The sequence below is a fragment of the Sebastes fasciatus genome, chromosome 6 (assembly GCF_043250625.1).
Source record: "Sebastes fasciatus isolate fSebFas1 chromosome 6, fSebFas1.pri, whole genome shotgun sequence".
Taxonomy (NCBI): Eukaryota; Metazoa; Chordata; class Actinopteri; order Perciformes; family Sebastidae; genus Sebastes; species Sebastes fasciatus.
Window position 1 is genome coordinate 11,389,391 of NC_133800.1, and position 20,161 is coordinate 11,409,551.

A 20,161-nucleotide genomic window follows, 5' to 3' on the forward strand; every position below is an offset into this window, starting at 1 on the left:
GATTTGGCTCTGTTAATATTCGCTATAAATGGAGTAGAGATGTATTTATATAGATATATTTTTTATGAAGTTTATGAGTATTTCTTTTGGCACTGTAAGAGATGGCAGCAACCTTTCATAACACGGCACTATGAATCTGCATTTTCAGGTTTTTCCACCAGTCTTACTGAAAACTGTCGTTCATTATCAACCAGCAACACTAGATGGCTGTCTCGTTTCATTTTCAAAACCCTCTCGTTCAGTGTAAAACTGCAGCTTTTTTCTTACGAGGCAGATAACTGCATTAGCCGACTGGAGTAGTCAGATGTGTTCATGTGTGATAATAAAGCAACCGTAAAAAAGCAGATACAAAAATTTGAGATTTATTGAACTTGAAAATAGCATTAAATTCCACTTAAACATTCATTATAAGTAAATACCTACAACATTACACTGGAAATATCACCAAGCACATATAAAACCATGGATAGAGGATCAGTTCGAACGTAAAAAGCAGCTAAACAAACAAACAAACAGAAAAAGGTATTAAAGAGGAATCTTCAGACTGGACACAAAGAGCGAAGGCCATGCACTAAAGAGTGATCCATTGTTAGTTTTTAGAAATGCTGGTCCATCGTGATGTCGATGTTTCAGCTTCAGCTATTTCTGGAGTTTCGCCTGCTTTGTTCATTCTGTGGTCCACTTCTTTGCCTTGAGGTGAAGTATTATCACCGAGATATGACACAAAACGGAGCCCTGTTATTTCACCAATTAAAAAAAAAAATAAACAGCAACAACAACACATGCAAAAATGTCTGAATTCACTTCCCCCCCCCAGGCAAACCTCAATACAATGGAGAAGAATGGAAGAGAAGCACAGGCACCACTAGGCACACAGCCTGAGGGCGTCTCTGGTCTTTCTGGCACATGTTCAGTAAGTCAGTCAGACTGCCTCTACTACCATCTGGTGGAACATGAAGTCAGTAGCAGGAGGAGGAGACCAAACGCTTGGCCAGTTTGTTCTTTGAAGGGCGGTGATTTTTAACCTCGACAGCTGAGCACAGAGAAACATGGAGTAGTCAGCAGGACGTGATCGACGTCACTTCAAGTGTAGGCACTCGCGGCTCTTCAACAGTGCACAGCGACGGCAGCTTGGGAGGGAAAAAAAAAGGGAATTTCTGTCACAGCAGAAAAGGTTTTCCTCCCAAAGCCGGGTTGACCTTGCAAGTTCCTCTTGAAGAAATCTCACTTGCATGTTTACAAAGAGTGTTTGAGCTCAACACCACAAACAGATATGTTGGGAACGACGGCGGATTATCTCACTAAATGCTTGACTCACATTAAAAAAAAAAAGTGAGAACAGAGTGATGTGGGAAGTCTTTGGTGCTCAGTGTGACAGAAAACTGAACAGGAACTCAAAGAAAACTGTTGGCGTAATCTCCAATCCCAACGAAGGGTGTTTTAAGACAAAGGACACTATAGAGGAGTGTTGCATTAGAACAGGAACCCACAGAAAAACGATACACACCAGAAGTGTACTGTATGGCTATACAAAAGTCCTTCATTTCAGACAAGGCTTAACTGGCCTAGTCATGTGTTACAATAGTTCAGCCACCGATCCTCTCCTTCATCTGCCCTTTGACCTCTGCCCTGAGAAGGACAACAGCCGTCTTGGACCAGGCAGGTCTGGCGTCTCTGTAGACACAGCCACACACACTGAAGAAGAGATCCACCAACCAAAGCCCTCCTTTACACGTGTTAATCAGTCTATCATTAACATAACTCCATTAGTACTAGATCATAAAAAGATGCTGACACTCAAATATGTACCTTGTGAATTTGTATATTAAAAAAAAAAAAAAAAGTCACAGCATAGATGCAGTTTTGCCTGAATATATTCTGGGATTACTGCACAGTAATTATGGGTCTCTCTTTGCTTTGCATATACATTACCAGTAAATCAGTATGCTGCAGATGGAAGTGACTAATCAAACCCTTATTTGGATGACTTCAGCGTTCCAGAAGAGCTTGAGGAACGTGTCTGAAGGGAGGTGAGAGACTGAGAAAGTGATGGGCATGCAGAGCTGAGGGCGCTGCCAGGAGACACAAGGTGCTGATTGATAACAGATCCCAGAGCAGCGAACCCACACACTGCTCGACTGAAGGGACTCAGGTCGGCCGGAGTCGAGGCCCATCTCGACACGGCTTTCTTTTGTTGTTGGGAGTGTTAATGGGAGTGAGAGGTGAGCGCGAATCCACAGAGATTATCGGAGATCTGCTTTCAGCTGAACGTGACCAGACCGGCCAGTGCACGTCCGCCTTCTTGCGTTGTGATTGGTCGTATTCCAAGAAAGGCAGACGTCATAGAAAAATAGGTCTCAGAGGAGTTCCAGTAGCGAAAAAAGTCAACGACACACACTGCGTCCTCTGAGCGGCGCCGGGCCTGTTATCTACTGCATGATGAAGCCAGGCTGCGGGGCCAGACGAGGGGGGGGCCTCTGAGGCAGAGCTGGAGGGTACTGAGCTAGGTAGTGGTTGGGGTAGCCAGAGGACACGTTGGGGAAGGGTTGGCCCGTTCTGGGAGGGATCGGCGGGTACGGTGATGAGTACATGAGAGAAGGCTGGGGGGCAGCGGTCGGAGCTGGATTAAGAACTGGGGCCGGCTGGGATGGAGGATTTGGGGGTTTCCTCCTGGGCTGGGCGACGGGGGAGGAGTTGTTGCCGTTGAGGAGGGACGAGGAGGACACATCCTGAGAGTGGGAGTTAGGGACCGACGCCTGGGGGAGCCGATGACCATTCAGCACCATCTCCTGCAGCTTCTCGATCTTCACCCTTCTCAAGTGGGCCAGCTTCCTGTTGCTCTGGTAGGCGTCGATGAAGGAATCCATGGTCATGTCCCCGTCCAGGAAGGAATCAGCCATATTCTGGTAACGAGATGGGAGACAGTTTTATCAGAGAGACAACAGAGAAGTCCCCTCTGAACAAGTTTTTAGAAGTTCACAGAGGCGGCGAGTCGAGCTGGACGCCCCTGATTCGCATAAAGTAGCCTAGACCTCAACTTTATGCAAATGAGGAGCGGCCAACGTGACACCCCGTCTCTCTAAAAACACCACAGCACTACCAGAATGCATTGCACGACTGTTTACATAGACAACAAATGGGAAGCGTGGACACGTACCATAAAGGTGCATACTGCCACCTACTGTGTGTAGTCTATTGTCTGACAGTGAGAGAGGCCCAATTCCAATTCCACACCCTCTCCCTACCCACTTCCACTCCATTGGCGTGGAGGGTCTGTTATACTAAGTGTCATCCCAAACCAGTCAGCAGGGAGTGAAGTGGGTTATAAACCCTCCAACAGCGAGCTGCATCGATGCCGAATCAACCTGTTGCCCTTACTGACGACGTGCAATGCCGCTTAGTGTTCGTCATGAAACACGATCCAATGTCAGTTCCAGTTGACTGCCGGTACAAACATTTACTGTAAACTGCTCAAACTAAGAGACATTTAATTTATTCTACTTTATTGTCATACAGACGTCAACAACATAAAGTAAATAGATTGTATTTAGGATCAAATATACCCTTGTCCAGTCTAGAAAACGGTGTATATATACAGTATATACACACACACACTACATATATTTATTATTTTTTACCCCTATCAACAGCTATAACCCCATAATTTATTGTATCTTCAACTGTGCAACACTGACTTAACAGAACAATAATTTAGTGCATTTATTTATACAGAACATTTAAACTAATATTCTTATTTTACACTATTCTTGCATTTTTATGAATGCATGCATTTATATTATTTGCATAGATCCTATTTTTCAGCATTATTATTTGCACTGTTGGTATTTATATTTTCTTATGATTTCTCTATTTTTATATATCTATATTTATATTCTAGTGGCCGCTGTATTTATATCCTCCACCTTCTTAAAGAAGGAGCTTCATCCAGCTGTGAGTGGGACTACAGACAGAGTTTACTCCACCACGGAGTGGGAGGGTGGAGGGACCGGACTGGAACTGGGCCGATGAATGGGAAGCATGGACACGTACCACAACGGTGCATACTGCCACCTACTGTGTCGGAGTGTGTAGTCTATTGTCTGAGTGTGTGTGAGGGAGAGACAATTAAAAATAGATAACCATCAGTGAATAATTGTTAAATTAATACTTTTTAATGGGAAAAAACATGTACTAGTTTTTTCAAAGCAAGACAAATGTTAAACAAAAGTTAGTTACACACAAAAGTGTGATTATAAAGTGGTGGCTGGTAAAACTATGAGTGGCCAACACTATTTCCCACAGTGCCTCTGTAGGGAGGCAGGTATATGCTGCTCACCTCGGTCTCCTCTTCTATCTTGGCTCCCTCAGCCTGCAGCAGGGCCAGCAGGATGTCCAGAGAGGTGTTTCCTGACTTGTGATCTGTTGCACAACAACACACAGAAACAGCACGTGTTAATATTCTGATGTTATTATTCTGATGTTATTATTCTGATGGACCCGAACTGAGCGACACTAAAACACATAATGGACAAATGTAAACTGCTCATAAGACCCACATTACGCTCACTGAATGCTAGACTTTCTGATGGAATTCAACTTAATTGTAATAATGCATTAATAAATACATAAACACAATAAACCTAGTGTTACTGTACTCTCTGCTTTGATAGCTCTTGTGACAAAGAGTCTTTTGTCTGTGAACCAGAGCTACAATTCTACATTCATCACCTCCTCTACACAACCTTTTCAACACATTAGAGTCACGATGCAAGCTGGTGCACCGTTTACACAGTGCTGGAAGCAACAGAGATGCACTGTGGATGAAGTGATCCAGGCCTAAATTAACCAAATAAAAACCGAAATAATCCCTCAGTTTTTAAGCACGTTAGTAAGAACAGATTTAATGAGTCACGAAGCTGAGGCAGGATATGTGAAATGTGCCAGTCTGGGTCCTGTGACTGACACATCCAAGCCGAGTCAACTGAAACCGGCCTGGTGTCTCTGAGGACGGAGCCGGTTCTGTTTGGGTTCCTAAGCAGGACTGAAAGTCAACACCAACTGGAGCTGGCGTGGCAGACACGCATGGTGGCACAAAGACCAGTAGCTGACCAGTCCACCAAGACCAGTTACTGACCAGTCCACCAGGCCTGGACACACTATAGTGGATGTGTGATTACAGGAGAGACTCCAGTCTAACCGATATGCTGTTCTACTGCAGACTTCCTTCTATCTATGCAGGGCGACCTAGTGAACAAAGATCTGGACACATTCCTGTATACGCAGCACACTGAGTGTGATACAGGTCAGCTCAGGTTTCTCTGCTCTCAGTCTTCAATAACTGATGTGTGTGAGGCTGTACTGAGGTAGAGCAGCGCTACAGCTAAATGCTAACATCAGCAGTGCTAACATTTTGATGTTTAACCGTTATAATGTAATATAACTGTCATCGAAACATTTCACTCAAAACCGCTGATGTCAACCTGACGGTGACAGTCACACATGACTCATGGTTAATTAAAGTTATGTTTGTTGAAATTCTCTTCACATCCAAACAGCAATCAATAAATCAAATGTTCTGACAAAAAAAGAAGAAATCTGGTATATGTGGCTGTCTACCTGCCTGCCTTTCTACCTGCCTGCCTGTCTGCCTACCTGTCTGCCTGTCCACCTACCTGCCTGTCTACCTGCCTGCCTACCTACCTGCCTGTCTACCTACCTACCTGCCTGCCTGTCTACCTACCTGTCTGCCTGTCCACCTACCTGCCTGTCTACCTGCCTGCCTACCTACCTGTCTGTCTGTCTACCTGCCTGCCTACCTACCTGTCTGCCTGTCTACCTGTCTACCTGCCTGCCTGCCTACCTACCTGTCTGCCTGTCTACCTGCCTGCCTACCTACCTGTCTGTCTGTCTACCTGCCTGCCTACCTACCTGTCTGCCTGTCTACCTGTCTACCTGTCTACCTGCCTGCCTGCCTACCTACCTACCTGTCTGCCTGTCTACCTGCCTGCGTGTCTACCTGCCTGCGTGTCTACCTGCCTGCCTACCTACCTACCTGTCTACCTGCCTGCCTGCCTACCTACCTACCTGCCTGCCTACCTACCTACCTGTCTGCCTGCCTACCTACCTACCTGTCTACCTGCCTGCCTACCTGCCTGTCTACCTACCTGTCTACTTGCCTACCTACATAGCTGTCTACGTGCCTGTCTACCTACCTACCTGTCTACCTGCCTGCCTACCTACCTGCCTACCTACCTGTCTACCTGCCTGTCTACCTACCTGTCTACTTGCCTACCTACATAGCTGTCTACCTGCCTGTCTACCTACCTACCTGACAGACTGTCTACTTGTTTACCTACCTGTCTACCTACCTAATGATAGTGTTGGGGGAGTGTCTTTGGAGGGAGGCCTGAAAGGATGGACTGTTACCTACCTGTCTACCTGCCTACCTAATGATAGTGTTGGGGGAGTGTCTTTGGAGGGAGTTTAAGTGTGTGAAAGGCAAAAGAAAAGAAAAAGCGAAGAGCTGACAAAAAAAAAGTCTGATATCTGCTATTGAGACACCAATAAAGCTCATCCATAACGTAGCACCACAGTCAGGATGTCACACACAACTTTATCATCACTTCTGAATTCAGCAATTCAACCGACTGGCTCATTTAATAGGGAGAATGATCCGGTAAGAAGTCCGTGGTAACATGATATAAAGGAGCAGAGAAAAGTGTGATATATACCAGAGGTCATAAAACAGATGTGGTGAGTGACAACTACAGGACCATGACCCATTTCCTGTATCTGATGTTCGAGTATTACCTCCCTCTGATAAAAGTCTAAATATAACTAAACGTCAAGCAGATTTACTGGTAACTACTCACATGCATCAGCAGTCGTGCAGTCAGACGAGGTTTTAAATCACGAGTTGCATGCCTGAATGTTGTAACCTCTTGTTAACAAGCTCACCAAACTGGCTCCAGTCGGCCTGTATGATGCTCAGCTAGTCAGACTCCATAAGAACAAGATGACTAACATGTTTTAAATTTGAGGAACATAAAAAAACATGAATATCACGTGATCTAATTGAGATTATTATATGGTTCAGAGTAATTATAATGATTGGATTATTAAAGGAATACTATTCATCCATTGATCCCAATTAAGAGACTATAAAACCTGTAGCTGATATTGTGTGCGTTCAGCTCTGCTCTGAGATGCTTTCTGATGCCAGCCAGGAAGAAAACAATATTACCAACCATCATGCAATGCACTCAGCAAGACGCCGATGGCAGTAACACAGGGTCACAGCGTCGGTCTGGCTCATTTCAAACAAGCCTATAGCATTTACATATACTAATAATCAACAATCGGCCACATGCCTCCAATTTATGATCATTCAGCACACCTCAAGAGCACATCTGGATGGTTATGGCTGCATTTATGCCAAATCGGGCGTTGCAGAGATAACGCCGACCAACCTACCATTCATTTGAAGTTGGGTAGTTCGTTTAGGCTGCAATAGAATCAGATTTTGGAAAAACACAACCTGACGTCACGCTGCGGTGGGAAATCACGTAACCGGCGATCCAGATTGGTACAATCTGACTATGAGGGAACAAAGACGTGAATCACTGTGCACTTGCTTTGTGTTAAATGGGCCATTAAGTGACACTCCCACACTGCCACACAACCCTGCGCTAATCGCCGCAACGCCTGACTTGGTGTGAATGCAGCATAAGAATGTCTGGTGCATCTGGAGATGACTTCTCTTTATTTTATTTCTCTTAACAGAAAATGAAGATAAAATCTCAGAGACTGTTGGCTGCATGAGGCCCACTGAGTGGCGAAGCACTAATGATGAGGAGCAGCCGAGCCACATCTCCTGTTAAACCTGTGGGCGCCGCCAAACATTAAAATAACTAATGCATCTTATGCTATAAAAATGGTTTTGAATGATTCCACAAACACCGATTAGCCAGACCAAGATGTCTGTCGAATTGGCCAATTTACTGGTAATATCTTTTTGTTTTTCTGTTGGCTCTAGATGCTAAAACCTCATGTTGGTTTGCCAAATTTTACTGGCAGAGAGGAAATTGAATAGAAAAACACTGAGAGGCAGAGGCTTCATTCTCAACGCAGCCTTTTTTTCCCAGGGTGAACTCCCATTCCTTTCGGTCTCTCCCAGAACAAGGAGACTATCAGCAGCACTCCCCCACACAAAGCTGTGATTCTCTGGCTGAGCTGCAGCACACAGTCTGGGCCTGGACATCATGAGACACACATTTACAAAGTCAATCTGAGGAGGGGGGAGTCTTTCCCTCTCTCCCACCCTCCCAACGTTCCTGCCTGTCGGTCTCGTCATCCTCCCCCCCTCCCAACCACTGTGGCTGCTTTACACCAGCTTGCCCGGCAGCACAATGGCCCACTGTGGATGGTGGTGGTGACGGGGCTGCCCTGCCATGTTGGCCTCCAGAGCCCAGTGAACAGTGAAGGGTAACGCAGAGGCCGCACATTTCCTGGAGAACAGGTTTTGGGGGGGGTGACGGTGCAGGTGGTGCTGGTGGTGCTACTGTACGTTGGATCTGTCATCTGGGTCAAACGGCTCCATTTCTATCCGCTCGGAGCATTGCCGTCCTTCCCCAGCTGCTCTACAGCAAATCCACAGCTAGTGCATGGGAAGGCGGGGGGACGAAGGGGACACCGGGTAACCTACATTTGACAAAAGCCATCGCTTGCTGACAACAGACAAAACCACAGACTACTGCTGCTGCATCAGTAAACCGACGGGGTGTGGACTGTTACGCCGCTTCACAGATTTTCTCAGTATTTCCTTGACACCTTAAATGAATATTTAACTAATATTTAGTAGAAGCTCATGTTGCTGTCTGCCATCTAATTATTCTAATAAAACCTACGGTGATGGTGACGACCTTTAGTGTGTGTTGCAAAACATAAGAGCTGTTAGAGTAGGGGAAGAAGGCAAAGTCAAACTTTTATCAGCGGAGCAGCGCAGTGAGCCGTTGGCATGCTGTTTTGAGAGGGCTGCTTGGCAACCGCTGCGTCAACAAGGTCACAAGTATTGTCCCTCCCTCTTTTCCACACACAAGGAAGTCCCGTGAAGGTGCATCAGTACAGTAAGCGTTACTATAGCCTGGGAGGCTTTTATAAGATGTAAATCTGGTCTGGAGCTTCATCAACCGGAACAGAGTACAATCACAGCAGCAACTCTGCAGCAACTCTGCAGCAACTCTGCAGCAACTCTGCAGCAACTCTGCAGCAACTCTGCAGCAACTCTGCAGCGGGACAGCAGGACAGCAGGACAGGTTTCTGGTAAAAGGGCTGCTCCGGCCTCCGATGGGAAACATGAGAACTGGTTAAACAAGTCTCTTCAGTGTGTTCGTGCAGGAGAACAAACATTACATAACTTCTCAGCTTCCTGATGATGACTGACAGCATGAAAAGGTTCACTCTCAAACTGAAAGCGGACAACCGACACCACCCAAAGTCTCCATAATACCCTTGTTTCCATACTGGATGTTTTAATGCAGAGCTGAATATAATAATAATAATAATTAGGGCTGTCAAAGATAACGCGATAATAACGCGTTAACGCAAATTCCTCTAAACGCCACTAGTTTCTTTAACGCAATCGATCTTCCGGAGGTTGTAGCAGCTCAGTTTTAAAGCTAGGAAGGCTATGAAACTAGAAAACCTTAAGAATTTAAATAAACTGGAAAAACAAAGTTTGGAAACTTGTGTTTGGTCAATTATTTCTCTGTTGTTACAATGCTAATGGTCATTGTATTTTACATCGTTGGAAAGCCTGTTTATTTACCTTCGCAATGATGTCCAACTTGTAAGGATCATGCATTTGTGGGATGAGCAGCTCAGCTGATTATATGGGTAGTGCCCAAGAAAAATTTGCCAAAATGCTCTGCCAATGGTAAACAGTGTATTCTCCTGTTGGTATTGACTTTTGTTTTGAGTTGTTTGGTGGATTGGATGATTGAACTCTCTATCAGTAACAAGGACCAAACAAGACATATTGGCAATTTTACACTTTATTCATTTAATACAATATGTTAGGAGCCTCAGTAGCGGTGGAAGATCCATACGCAGCCACAACAGCCTGGCACCTCCTCCTCATGCTGGTCACCAACCTGGTCACACGTTGCTGTGGGATGGCGTTCCATTCCTCAATCAGGATTCGTTGCAGGTCAGCCAACGAGGTTGTGTTGGTCACTCTAACACGTACAGCACGCCCAAGCTGATCCCACAAGTGTTGAATTGGGTTGAGGTCTGGACTCTTGGCAGGCCGTTCCATTCTCTCTACTCCCACATTGTGGAGGTAGTCTGTGATAACCCTGGCTCTGTGGGGGTGAGCGTTGTCATTTTGGAGGATGAAGTTAGGTGCCAGATTGTGGAGATATTGGATCGCCACTGGCTGCAGAATCTCATCCCGATATCTCGCTGCATTGAGATGGCCTTCAATGATGACAAGCCTTGTTTTGCCAGTGAGGGAGATGCCTCCCCACACCATGACACTGCCCCCACCAAAAGCTGTTACTCCATCGGCGCAACAATCAGCATAGCGTTCTCCGCGTCTTCTCCATACTTTGACCCTGCCATCCAACTTTCGCAGACAGAACCTGGACTCATCACTGAACATGACCTTCCCCCACATGTCGACACCAGCGCAAATGGGCCTGACGGTGAAGGGCAGTCATTGCAGGCTTCCTGGTAGCCTTATGAGAATACACTGTTTAGCATTGGCAGAGCATTTTGGCAAATTTTTCTTGGGCGCTACCCACATAATCAGCTGTGCTGCTCATCCCACAAATGCATGATCCTTACAAGTTGGACATCGTTGCGAAGGTAAATAAACAGGCTTTCCAACGATGTAAAATACAATGAGCATTAGCATTGGAACAACAGAGAAATAATCCACCAAACACAAGTTTCCAAACTTTGTTTTTCCAGTATATAAATAACACTCCAAAACTTACGCTAAATTTTGGCGAGGAAAAACTGTCACGCCAATTTTCAAAGGGGTCCCTTGACCTCTGACCTCGAGATATGTGAATGAAAATGGGTTCTATGGGTACCCACGAGTCTCCCCTTTACAGACATGCCCACTTTATGATAATCACATGCAGTTTTGGGGCAAGTCATAGTCAAGTCAGCACACTGACACACTGACAGCTGTTGTTGCCTGTTGGGCTGCAGTTTGCGATGTTATGATTTGAGCATATTTTTTATGCTAAATGCAGTACCTGTGAGGGTTCCTGGACAATATTTGACATTGTTTTGTGTTGGTAATTGATTTACAATAATAAATATATACATACATTTGCCTAAAGCAGCATATTTGCACAATCCCATGATGATAAGAGTATTAAATGCTTGACAAATCTCCCTTTAAGATACAAGGACAAGAATTTATGACTCTCAATCGTCTAATCTGACATTGTGACCATCGTAACCGATAGTCTGATCCTGGCATAACATGTATTACAGTACTAAAAATCTGTAGTGACTAGAGATGGGTGGATTTCTGGTTTTACCCGTCCGGTGTAAGAGCTTAAACCGTGCTTGAATTTGTCATCATGACACGTTCTGGCAATTTAAAAAGCAGCCGATATCAGCAACCGGCGTCACGGCGCTGAATCCAGCTTGTATTGCATCAGTAATACAATAAACAATATGAGAACGTGATTAACATGTTATGTTTGTTTCTAAACGGTCTAGCGCAGGCCAATATGGAAACATTTTTGATTTAAAGCCAAAAACAACAAGAGTTAAGTCAAATAGTTGTTGTGAGAGATGAAAACACGATAATCGTGAAGCTGCGTCACGCTCTGCTTCTTCTTCTTTGTTTTATTGGTGGTTGGCAAACCAGCTTAGAGGAGCATTACTGACACTAAGCGGACACGAGTTGTAATCATTGTAATGTGGGTGGTATGTGCAAATGAAGGATGTTCGGCCAGACTATTGCCGGCGGGTGAGCGGGGAGCTCCGATAACACGGAGGGAAGCTGAACATATATTTGCACATACCACCCACATTACAATGATACGTCGGCAAAGTTTCCCTTTAATATCAAAAGGTTTGAACATTTTTACACCGGCCCAGCCCTGGTGCAGACCATAACTAAAAGTGAAATAATAGGTTGTAATTGTGTCAGTTGCTCTGTTTGAGGCTCGTCCCCTCATGCATTTGTTTATGTATCAGATTCAGTAAAGGCTGGGCAACGTTAAAAACTCAAGACACAGAGGAAGTGATCAGTGAGAATATGTGTAGCGGTGCTGCTGCTGCTGTACCTAGGGTGGACTTGCGGAGCTGATAGGACTCGAAGCCCTCCTGTAGACAGTTGTAGTGCTTGGTGAGCTCCTCTTTCTTGTGCTCCAGGCGGGGCTGCAGGGCGAGGTTCTGCTCCGCCAGGGTCCGGTTGGTGACCAGCGTCGTCTCCTTGCTCTGCTGGACTTCCTGCATCTACACAAGACAGACAAACATCTCTATGGCATTAGTATTCCCTTCAATGCACAACTCATGACTTCTCTCTCACATACTGACTCAAACTGAACCGGCTGAGGGAAGTTCTTTCTCTCACCATAAATACGGATTCTTTGCCGAGAAAGAAAAAGACAGGAAAAAGTTATTGTAGTGAATATTAACTATGAATCATCACGCTTAACCTGCCAGTTTTCACACAACCCCCCCACCAGCCTCTTCACATATTTTTAGAAAAGACAAATCATGACGACAAATGTGTCACAGAACTGAGCAAAATCTGCAGCATCTTTTCTTCACAACAAGAAAAGGAAACTTCTTTATCATCTCATTTCAGCAGCGTGATGCGTCTTAATTTAAAAACTCTCAAGCGAGTAGAAAACATTCAAACCAGGGAAACACACAAAACTGGAATATGTAAATAAAACTATATAGGTTTTAAAAGACCTGCAGGGCTGTTACTGAAGGTATTCTGTTTAACCTTTCTGCTGATATCAAAGAAATCACCTCAGGCAGCATGAAGCAGTGAAGAGCAGTAGGGCACCGACAGACACCTGAGATACTACTGACTTATTAAGTTGTCATGGCTACCCGGTCTCTAAACAACAACAGACGTAACATCATAGAGGGAAAACCACAGGTGGATCTAATAACATTAATCATGGCTGCATTTCATTCAGGAGTGTCAACTGACCGCTAGCAAAATAACTAGAAAGCCTCCATCACTGGCAGCTGCATCTAAATGAAATCCAACATCAACACCAATACAATTAAGGCTGCAACTACCCATTATTAGTTAAGAGAGGCAGCACGTCCTGCCACCTGAGAATGTGGAGCATTTTTCACAACTTCTGTTTGAGAAAAAAAAGGCCTCAAATGACTCATTTCACACATCCAACCAACATGGTGGATGTGCAAATATAACCAGGATTGGGCAGCAAGAACATGTAGGAAAACTCTAAAAATACTCCGCAGCGTAGGTCGTGATTATGGAACAGATTCTAAAAGTGACGGAGGCAGGCCTTGTTTTGGCGGTCGGAAACTGACGGAAAACAACATTAGAGGCAGGAAAAGCAGCAGAATATGTGTATTACCACTACTCTTTGCACCATCATATCCGGAGGTGAGCGGCCTCCCTTTAGCTAGAGCCCATGTGCTCGTTCATCGAGGCCGCTGAAGAAGCAGACCTTTAAATAGCATCCACAACTGCGGGCTTGTTCCAAACCAAACCAAACACATAATTGTTTGCTGGGGGAATGCTCCATTCTCTCCGTAAAGGCTGAAATAATCACAGGAAATGGAGGTTAAAAGCTTATCTGGATGGACCACAGACCTGCTGGTGCAATAACCCAACCACAATTAGATACGGCTCGCTGTATTACGCTACTCACAAAAATAAATCCTCTAAAACTGGAACACGTTTTTGCTTCAGTATGGTTATGAGCAAATGGCAGTTGCATTTCCTTCTTCCTTCTTCGGTGTAACCACAATGAAAAGCCACATGAATGTCTCACAGGATGTTGTTATACAAGAATGAGTTGTGGACCAAGAAAAGGTGTCTATAGGCCAAAAACATCAAGTTTTCTGTTAGAAAAGTATTGAAATATTAGTATTAGAGCTGGACGCTGGACCGATATCGACTGATATTAGCTTATTTCAGATATATTGGGCTGGGCATTTTCTAACTGGCCACCCTCAGCCAAAAAAATGGCGATTGCCCATATATTAACACAGACCGTTTAATTAGCAAAATAAAATGACAAACATCAGCAAAAAAAAACAACCAGCGATGTACTCAGTCACTCGCTGATAGCTGATATATTTGTCCAATCGCCTAAAACCACATTGGTATACATGTCGGCAGATAAGTAACAGGAAATTGCACTAAAGGCCAAAACTGTGTTTGAGCTCATTTAGAAACAGTGTCTGCATCAAGTACTCAGAGAGCTCTGATGGTTTTTACAGTGTCATTATGTATCGTGGTCACAAAGCTAAGGGATCCATATCGAGGTGGATTGTTAATGTTATGCGTTTATGTAAAAATAATTTAAAAAATGTAAATTCCCAAATATCGATATTAGTATCAGCCTCAAAAGTCCTGTATCTGTAGAGCTATAATTAGTCATTAGAAAAGCACATCAATGTTTGAATCCATCCCAATTAAACAGCCATTGAGCAAGGCACTTAAGCACCAAGACGTTCTAAAATCAGTTCAGTTATAAACTGATGGATAACAAAAAGATGAAACATCATGTGTTGACATTATAAAACTGGGTCACCTACTAATCAGGTTGATACTGGCTTCAGAGCAGTGGACACTCACCAGGTATCTTATTTAAATGTTGCTGAAAATATCCTACAATTTTTCAGATATGTCATGCTGACTGAGCTTGTCTTGCCATTAACAGCCTACTATTAATATAATTTGTATCTACAGGTACGACGTGAAAAAACATAATGCACTCACTGAATCTAAACAAATTCATGACAGAATAATTTTGCATTATTCAAAAGGCAACGCGTGCTGCCTTCGGTCTGCAAAATGAGAAGATTGTTGACTTAGAGATATCTGTATTTCAGTTCTGACTATCCTAAATAACAGTCACAGATATCTCAAACCTCATTATGACTAGTCAGAGTTGTTGTCATGACGTTGCTCATCAAGGCTTCCCATTGGATATCGGCCCAACAAAGCATCTGAGCAGCGTCAGCAGAAGCTTTTGCTAACTTGGATTGTTCGGTAAAGTGTGAAAGATATTCACAGATTCAAACTTCCCGGATCAGTAACTCATAAGAGAAACATAGTTAAAACACCAACGAGGGCTCTTTCTAACCATAGTAAGGTTGACAACGAGCTACAAGCTCATTTTAATGACAACGAGCCATCCACCGAGCTGGACACAACATCGGTCTCTATGTGCAGCCGGCTGTGAGACGAGTGGTCGGGGACCGCTGTGGATCAGCCTTCTGACGTCATTACTAGGCCTGTGTATTGGCAAGAATCTGGCGATACGATAGATATCACGATACAGGGGTTACGATTCAATATACTGCGATACTGTAAGCAAGGTGATATATTGCAATTTGTTTAACTTAATTTTAGGAAAACTGTCATAGTAAAAAGAACACCGCCACATGCATAAAATCTGAGTTTAAAAAAGTTTACTTTTTTATACAATCTGAACAATGGGATCTGTATTTGCCTTCATCACAGTCTCTCTACATCTCTTTACAAATTAAATAAAGCATTGACTTGGTCAATCTTTGCATGTAAACTGTTATCAATTAATAATCGAGAAACTTTGAGAATTGATAGTATCACAAAACATAATATCGCGATATTTTCTTACACCCCTAGTAATTACAGATATCTGCAACGTCATTTCACCTAGTCACAACTCTAATTCTAGATATCTGTAATTACATTTAGACTATCTGTAACTCCAGCTGGCGATATCTACGACGTCATTCTGACTAGTCAAAACTTCAATTCTAGATAATGTAGATATCTACAATTAAGGAGAATTAAAGATATCTTGAACTGGAATTCTGACTAGTCAGAATTAAATTGTATATATCTGAAACTGGAATTACGACTATAGTCATAATTCACATTGTGGATATGCACAATGTGAAGTACAGATATCTGCAACTGAATTGTGGATATCTGTAATGAGAAACTCCATACACATGAATGGCAAAAGTAGTTTGAATCGTACTAGTCAAAATGTAATTAGGGATATCTTGAATTAGAGTTTTGCCTAGTCAAAATGACGTTGCAGATATCTGTAATAAATATCCAGTCTAGCTATCAAATGTTAAAACAGCCTGCCGTACAGTGTCTCTGTACTACAGCTGTAGTGTCAGGAGTTCTCTCTGGTTTCACTCTGAGCCGTCTGACGCCCGCTGCCTTTTGTTCCCATACTGTAACATGGAGAAGGAATTCCCCAGACAGTTCCTCCTTTGGTTCGGCATGTCTTTACTCGTCCGGCTCTCTTCCATCTCTTCATAATCTTATGTCTAACTAAGTCAACAACTGCAGTGTCATTGTTGGCAGTAAACAGGTCCCTCCCTCTTAGTCAGCTACAGGGGAAGAGGAAAACGAAACCACGGGGACAATCAGACAGGGTGTGGATGAGAAACAGAGCTGACAACACCAAAGGCCAGCTCACAGCGCTGCATTCTTCCAACACATAATAATAATAATAATAATATCTTACTGATCTGGAGAGGGACATACAGTAGTGTATAGTTTCTCATGTCTGAGAAGAGGCAGCGAGTCCTCACTCTAAAATGAGCTTAAATGAGATTGTCAGTGAGAGACACACAGCACCATGACAACAGGAAGGACAACGCCTGTCCTGACAGTGTGTGTTCAGTGTTTCTGGGTAGTGGTGGGGTCCAGACTGTAGGCTAAGCGATACGGAGGAAATCAAATATCAGGATATTTTTGACCCAATACTTCGATATCGATATTGTAGGGTTGACTATTGGTGAGTTCACTAAATATTTAAGTGTAAAAGACAAATAAAAGACCAGCTAGAACAGTCTGGCGAGTTCAGAAAATGACATCACTTTACTGTAATGCAGCCTTGACAACCAGGAACTCTTATGCCATATCACGGTATCACGATATCCAAAATCTAAGACGATACCTAGTCTCATATCATGATGATATCGATATAATATCAATATATTGCCTCCAACAACAGGAATGTGGTGTGGCTGGTTGAGCAGTGCCAGGTTAAGGTAAAATCTTGATATGGCAAATGGTAAAACCTCTCCAAGGACTGTGGCTTGTAATCGCTGCGTGTACGGAAAAAACTGAGGCTTATCAGCTGCTTATCACGACAAGCGCAGCAGCCTTATGATGGAGTGCAAAGCAGATACCTATCAATTGGAAATTGCTGAGTCGTTGTGCTGCTGGATCAAAGCTGAATGGCGGAAGGCCACCCACTCTCAAAGCCTCAGTTAATGTTTCAGTTTACCAACTGCCTCTTCTTCATCAAGCAGCACTTTACACCTATACCTTCAATAATTTACCAATTTGGGATCAATAAAGTACATCTATCTATCTATTCACAGTGTTATCTGGTGAATTGGGTATAAAGTTGTATTCAACAATACAACTTTTGAGCAACTGATGCGAATCACACCTCTGTTGCTGTAATGTTAGAAGTATTTCTTATGATTCCGGCTGTTCACTGAGCTGGTTATTAACTATTATATTTTAGATGGTCTACATACAGGTGTTCAGAACCGTTGTCTTCGGTACTGGTCTACATACAGGTGTTCAGTACCGTTTTCTACGGTACCGGTCTAGATACAGGTGTTCATAACCGTTTTCCTCGATACTGGTCTACATACAGGTGTTCAGTACCGGTCTAGATACAGGTGTTCAGTACCGTTTTCCTCAGTGCCGGTCTAGATACAGGTGTTCAGTACCGTTTTCCTCAGTACCGGTCTAGATACAGGTGTTCAGTACCGTGTTCCTCGGTATACCGGTCTAGATAAAGGTGTACTGGTGTCTACATACAGGTGTTCGGTACCGGTATTGGTCTACATACAGGTGTTCAGTACTGTTTTCCTCGGAATACCAGTCTAGATAAAGGTGTACTGGTGTCTACATACAGGTGTTCGGTACCGGTACTGGTCTACATACAGGTGTTCAGTACTGTTTTCTTCGGGACCGGTCTAGATACAGGTGTTCAGTACTGTTTTCCTCGGTATACCGGTCTCGATACAGGTGTACTGGTGTCTACCTGTGCCGTCAGTCTTAAATTGGCAGGTGTGTGAGTGGAGTTTGGTGTGACGGACCTGTCTGAGAGGAGAGTCTAAGCTAGGCCGGTGCTTAAATGTCCATATTTTGTGAAAGTGACTCCGCATTCATGTGTTCATACAGAAGTATTCACAGTGCTGGATGTAGACCAGCTCCTGTTGTTGGTTAAATATAAATACAATACAGTTTTTCTGGAGCAACAACGTCGTGAACTGTGTTAAAACTTGAGACAATGCTCGCCCCTGCTCCGTCCCAAGGTTAACCATTTACACCCTGTCTTTAGGTTTCACCACATGTGAACTACCTAAGGTTAGTGATCTATAGCCTGACGTGGTGGGAAGCGACCGTTTCCGTGACGGTACGGTACCGACGGGTTGTTTGTTGGCAAAGCAACAACAAAGAGGTTGAGGAGAAAACAAGAGACCGAGGAAAGGGAGTCCGGTCTACAAAAGAGAGCAGTTTAACGTACCTCATCCATCTCCTGGACCATTTTAGTGAGTTTGTCGTCGTCCTCTAGGATCTCGTTGAGTTGAGTCATCGTGTAAGCGCTGAACTTGTTGGAAAAACTCGACATTTTGTCTCTTTGTAGTGTGTTTGTGTCCGCCTGTGATCCTCTTCTCGCCTCAGACTGTGACAGCTGACTGAGCTTCTCTTACCGGAAGTAGTGTCAGGCCCCGTGCTGCCTTCACGGGCTGTCAGAAATACTGGGATCATCACCTTAACGCTGAATATTTTACAAAATTCGCTATATTCTTAACATTATAATTAAATAACATACAGAAACATACCGATTTTTACTTTGGCGGGTTATTTATTATCAGAATATTATATTAAAGGTCCCATTTTATGCTAATTTTCAGGTTCATACTTGTATTTTGTGTTTCTACTAGAACATGTTTACATGCTGTAATGTTCAAAAAACACATTGTTTTCCTTGTACTGTCAGCCTGAATATGCCTGTATTCACCCTCTGTCTGAAACGCTCCGTTTTAGCGCATTTTGACGGAATTGCAACAGAATTGCGTTGCTAGGCAACAGCTTGGGTCCATGTGTACTTCCTGTCAGCTGATGATATTTACATACACTGCAACCAGGAAATAAACTGGGACACATTTAGTAATATTAACGTTTAAAATTGTGTCAAGGATCTAAATATTGTATATTCGTGACATGAATGGACAGAAATCCTGACAGCTTGTTTCAAATGCAGAGTTTCTGAATACGGGCTGTGTGTATTTCCCTGTGGATTGAGTGTTTTGATACTTTCACAGTATTAGTAACGTGAAAATCTCACTTTTTTATAATGTGGGACCTTTAAGATATAACACATATCTTATCTGTGAATTAAAATTCCTCACCTCACACCTAACTTGATCGGACTGGCTCTAGTTTTGTGCCTGACAGTAGTGTCAGCATGGCTGCTGCCAAATGATATGCAAACAACGCGATGAATATGAGAAGAGAGGTCATTATGTTGAACGATGCTAGAGAAAATAACCTTCAAATATTACCAATGTTTCAACTTCCATGTTTACATTTTTCTGAAATTTACGAGGCGACTTTGAATGCAGCACTTGGTATTATTTCTACATGTCTGTTTCCATAATAAAGGCCAACATTTTATTTATTTTGATGCTTTATTTATTGAACTCATGCTCATTAACAGAGGTACAAATAGATACATAGACAGTTGGGGGGAAAAAAAGACAAAAAGAAGACAGAACAAAAATAATTACATGTATATTTCATAATGCCAGAGTTTATGTTATATACATCATATTATAATCATTTCAAAGTCTTAATGGCTTTTTTGATTTTAATATTGGGTATGATGGTGCTATACTGTTTGAATTCATTAATAAAGTGCAGGACAGTCTAATG

The 20,161-nt window shown here is 43.3% G+C and overlaps 1 protein-coding gene and 1 long non-coding RNA gene across 2 annotated transcripts; both read right to left on the reverse strand.

Moving 5' to 3' along the window:
• Positions 1 to 346: 346 nt before the first annotated feature.
• Positions 347 to 18,942, reverse strand: vps37ba (VPS37B subunit of ESCRT-I a). Its single transcript, XM_074637637.1, has 4 exons — positions 18,750 to 18,942; positions 12,312 to 12,483; positions 4,337 to 4,419; positions 347 to 2,903 (listed from the first exon to the last, which is right to left on the reverse strand). The coding sequence occupies exons 1-4, from the start codon at positions 18,852 to 18,854 to the stop codon at positions 2,430 to 2,432; spliced, it is 834 nt and encodes a 277-aa protein (XP_074493738.1). The 5' UTR covers positions 18,855 to 18,942; the 3' UTR covers positions 347 to 2,429.
• LOC141769018 (uncharacterized) lies at positions 5,526 to 9,877 on the reverse strand. Its single transcript, XR_012594247.1, has 4 exons — positions 9,297 to 9,877; positions 6,077 to 9,249; positions 5,761 to 5,792; positions 5,526 to 5,628 (listed from the first exon to the last, which is right to left on the reverse strand). It is a non-coding gene; the product is annotated as an uncharacterized LOC141769018 (long non-coding RNA).
• Positions 18,943 to 20,161: the final 1,219 nt, after the last annotated feature.

Excerpts from the sequence above, each read along its gene's own strand:
- vps37ba (XM_074637637.1), bottom strand. The coding sequence starts at position 18,854 with ATGTCGAGTTTTTCCAACAAGTTCAGCGCTTACACGATGACTCAACTC. Across the intron at positions 12,484-18,749 it reads TGGTCCAGGAGATGGATGAG|ATGCAGGAAGTCCAGCAGAG; the intron begins GTACGTTAAACT and ends TGTCTTGTGTAG. Across the intron at positions 4,420-12,311 it reads GCTCCGCAAGTCCACCCTAG|ATCACAAGTCAGGAAACACC; the intron begins GTACAGCAGCAG and ends GTTGTGCAACAG.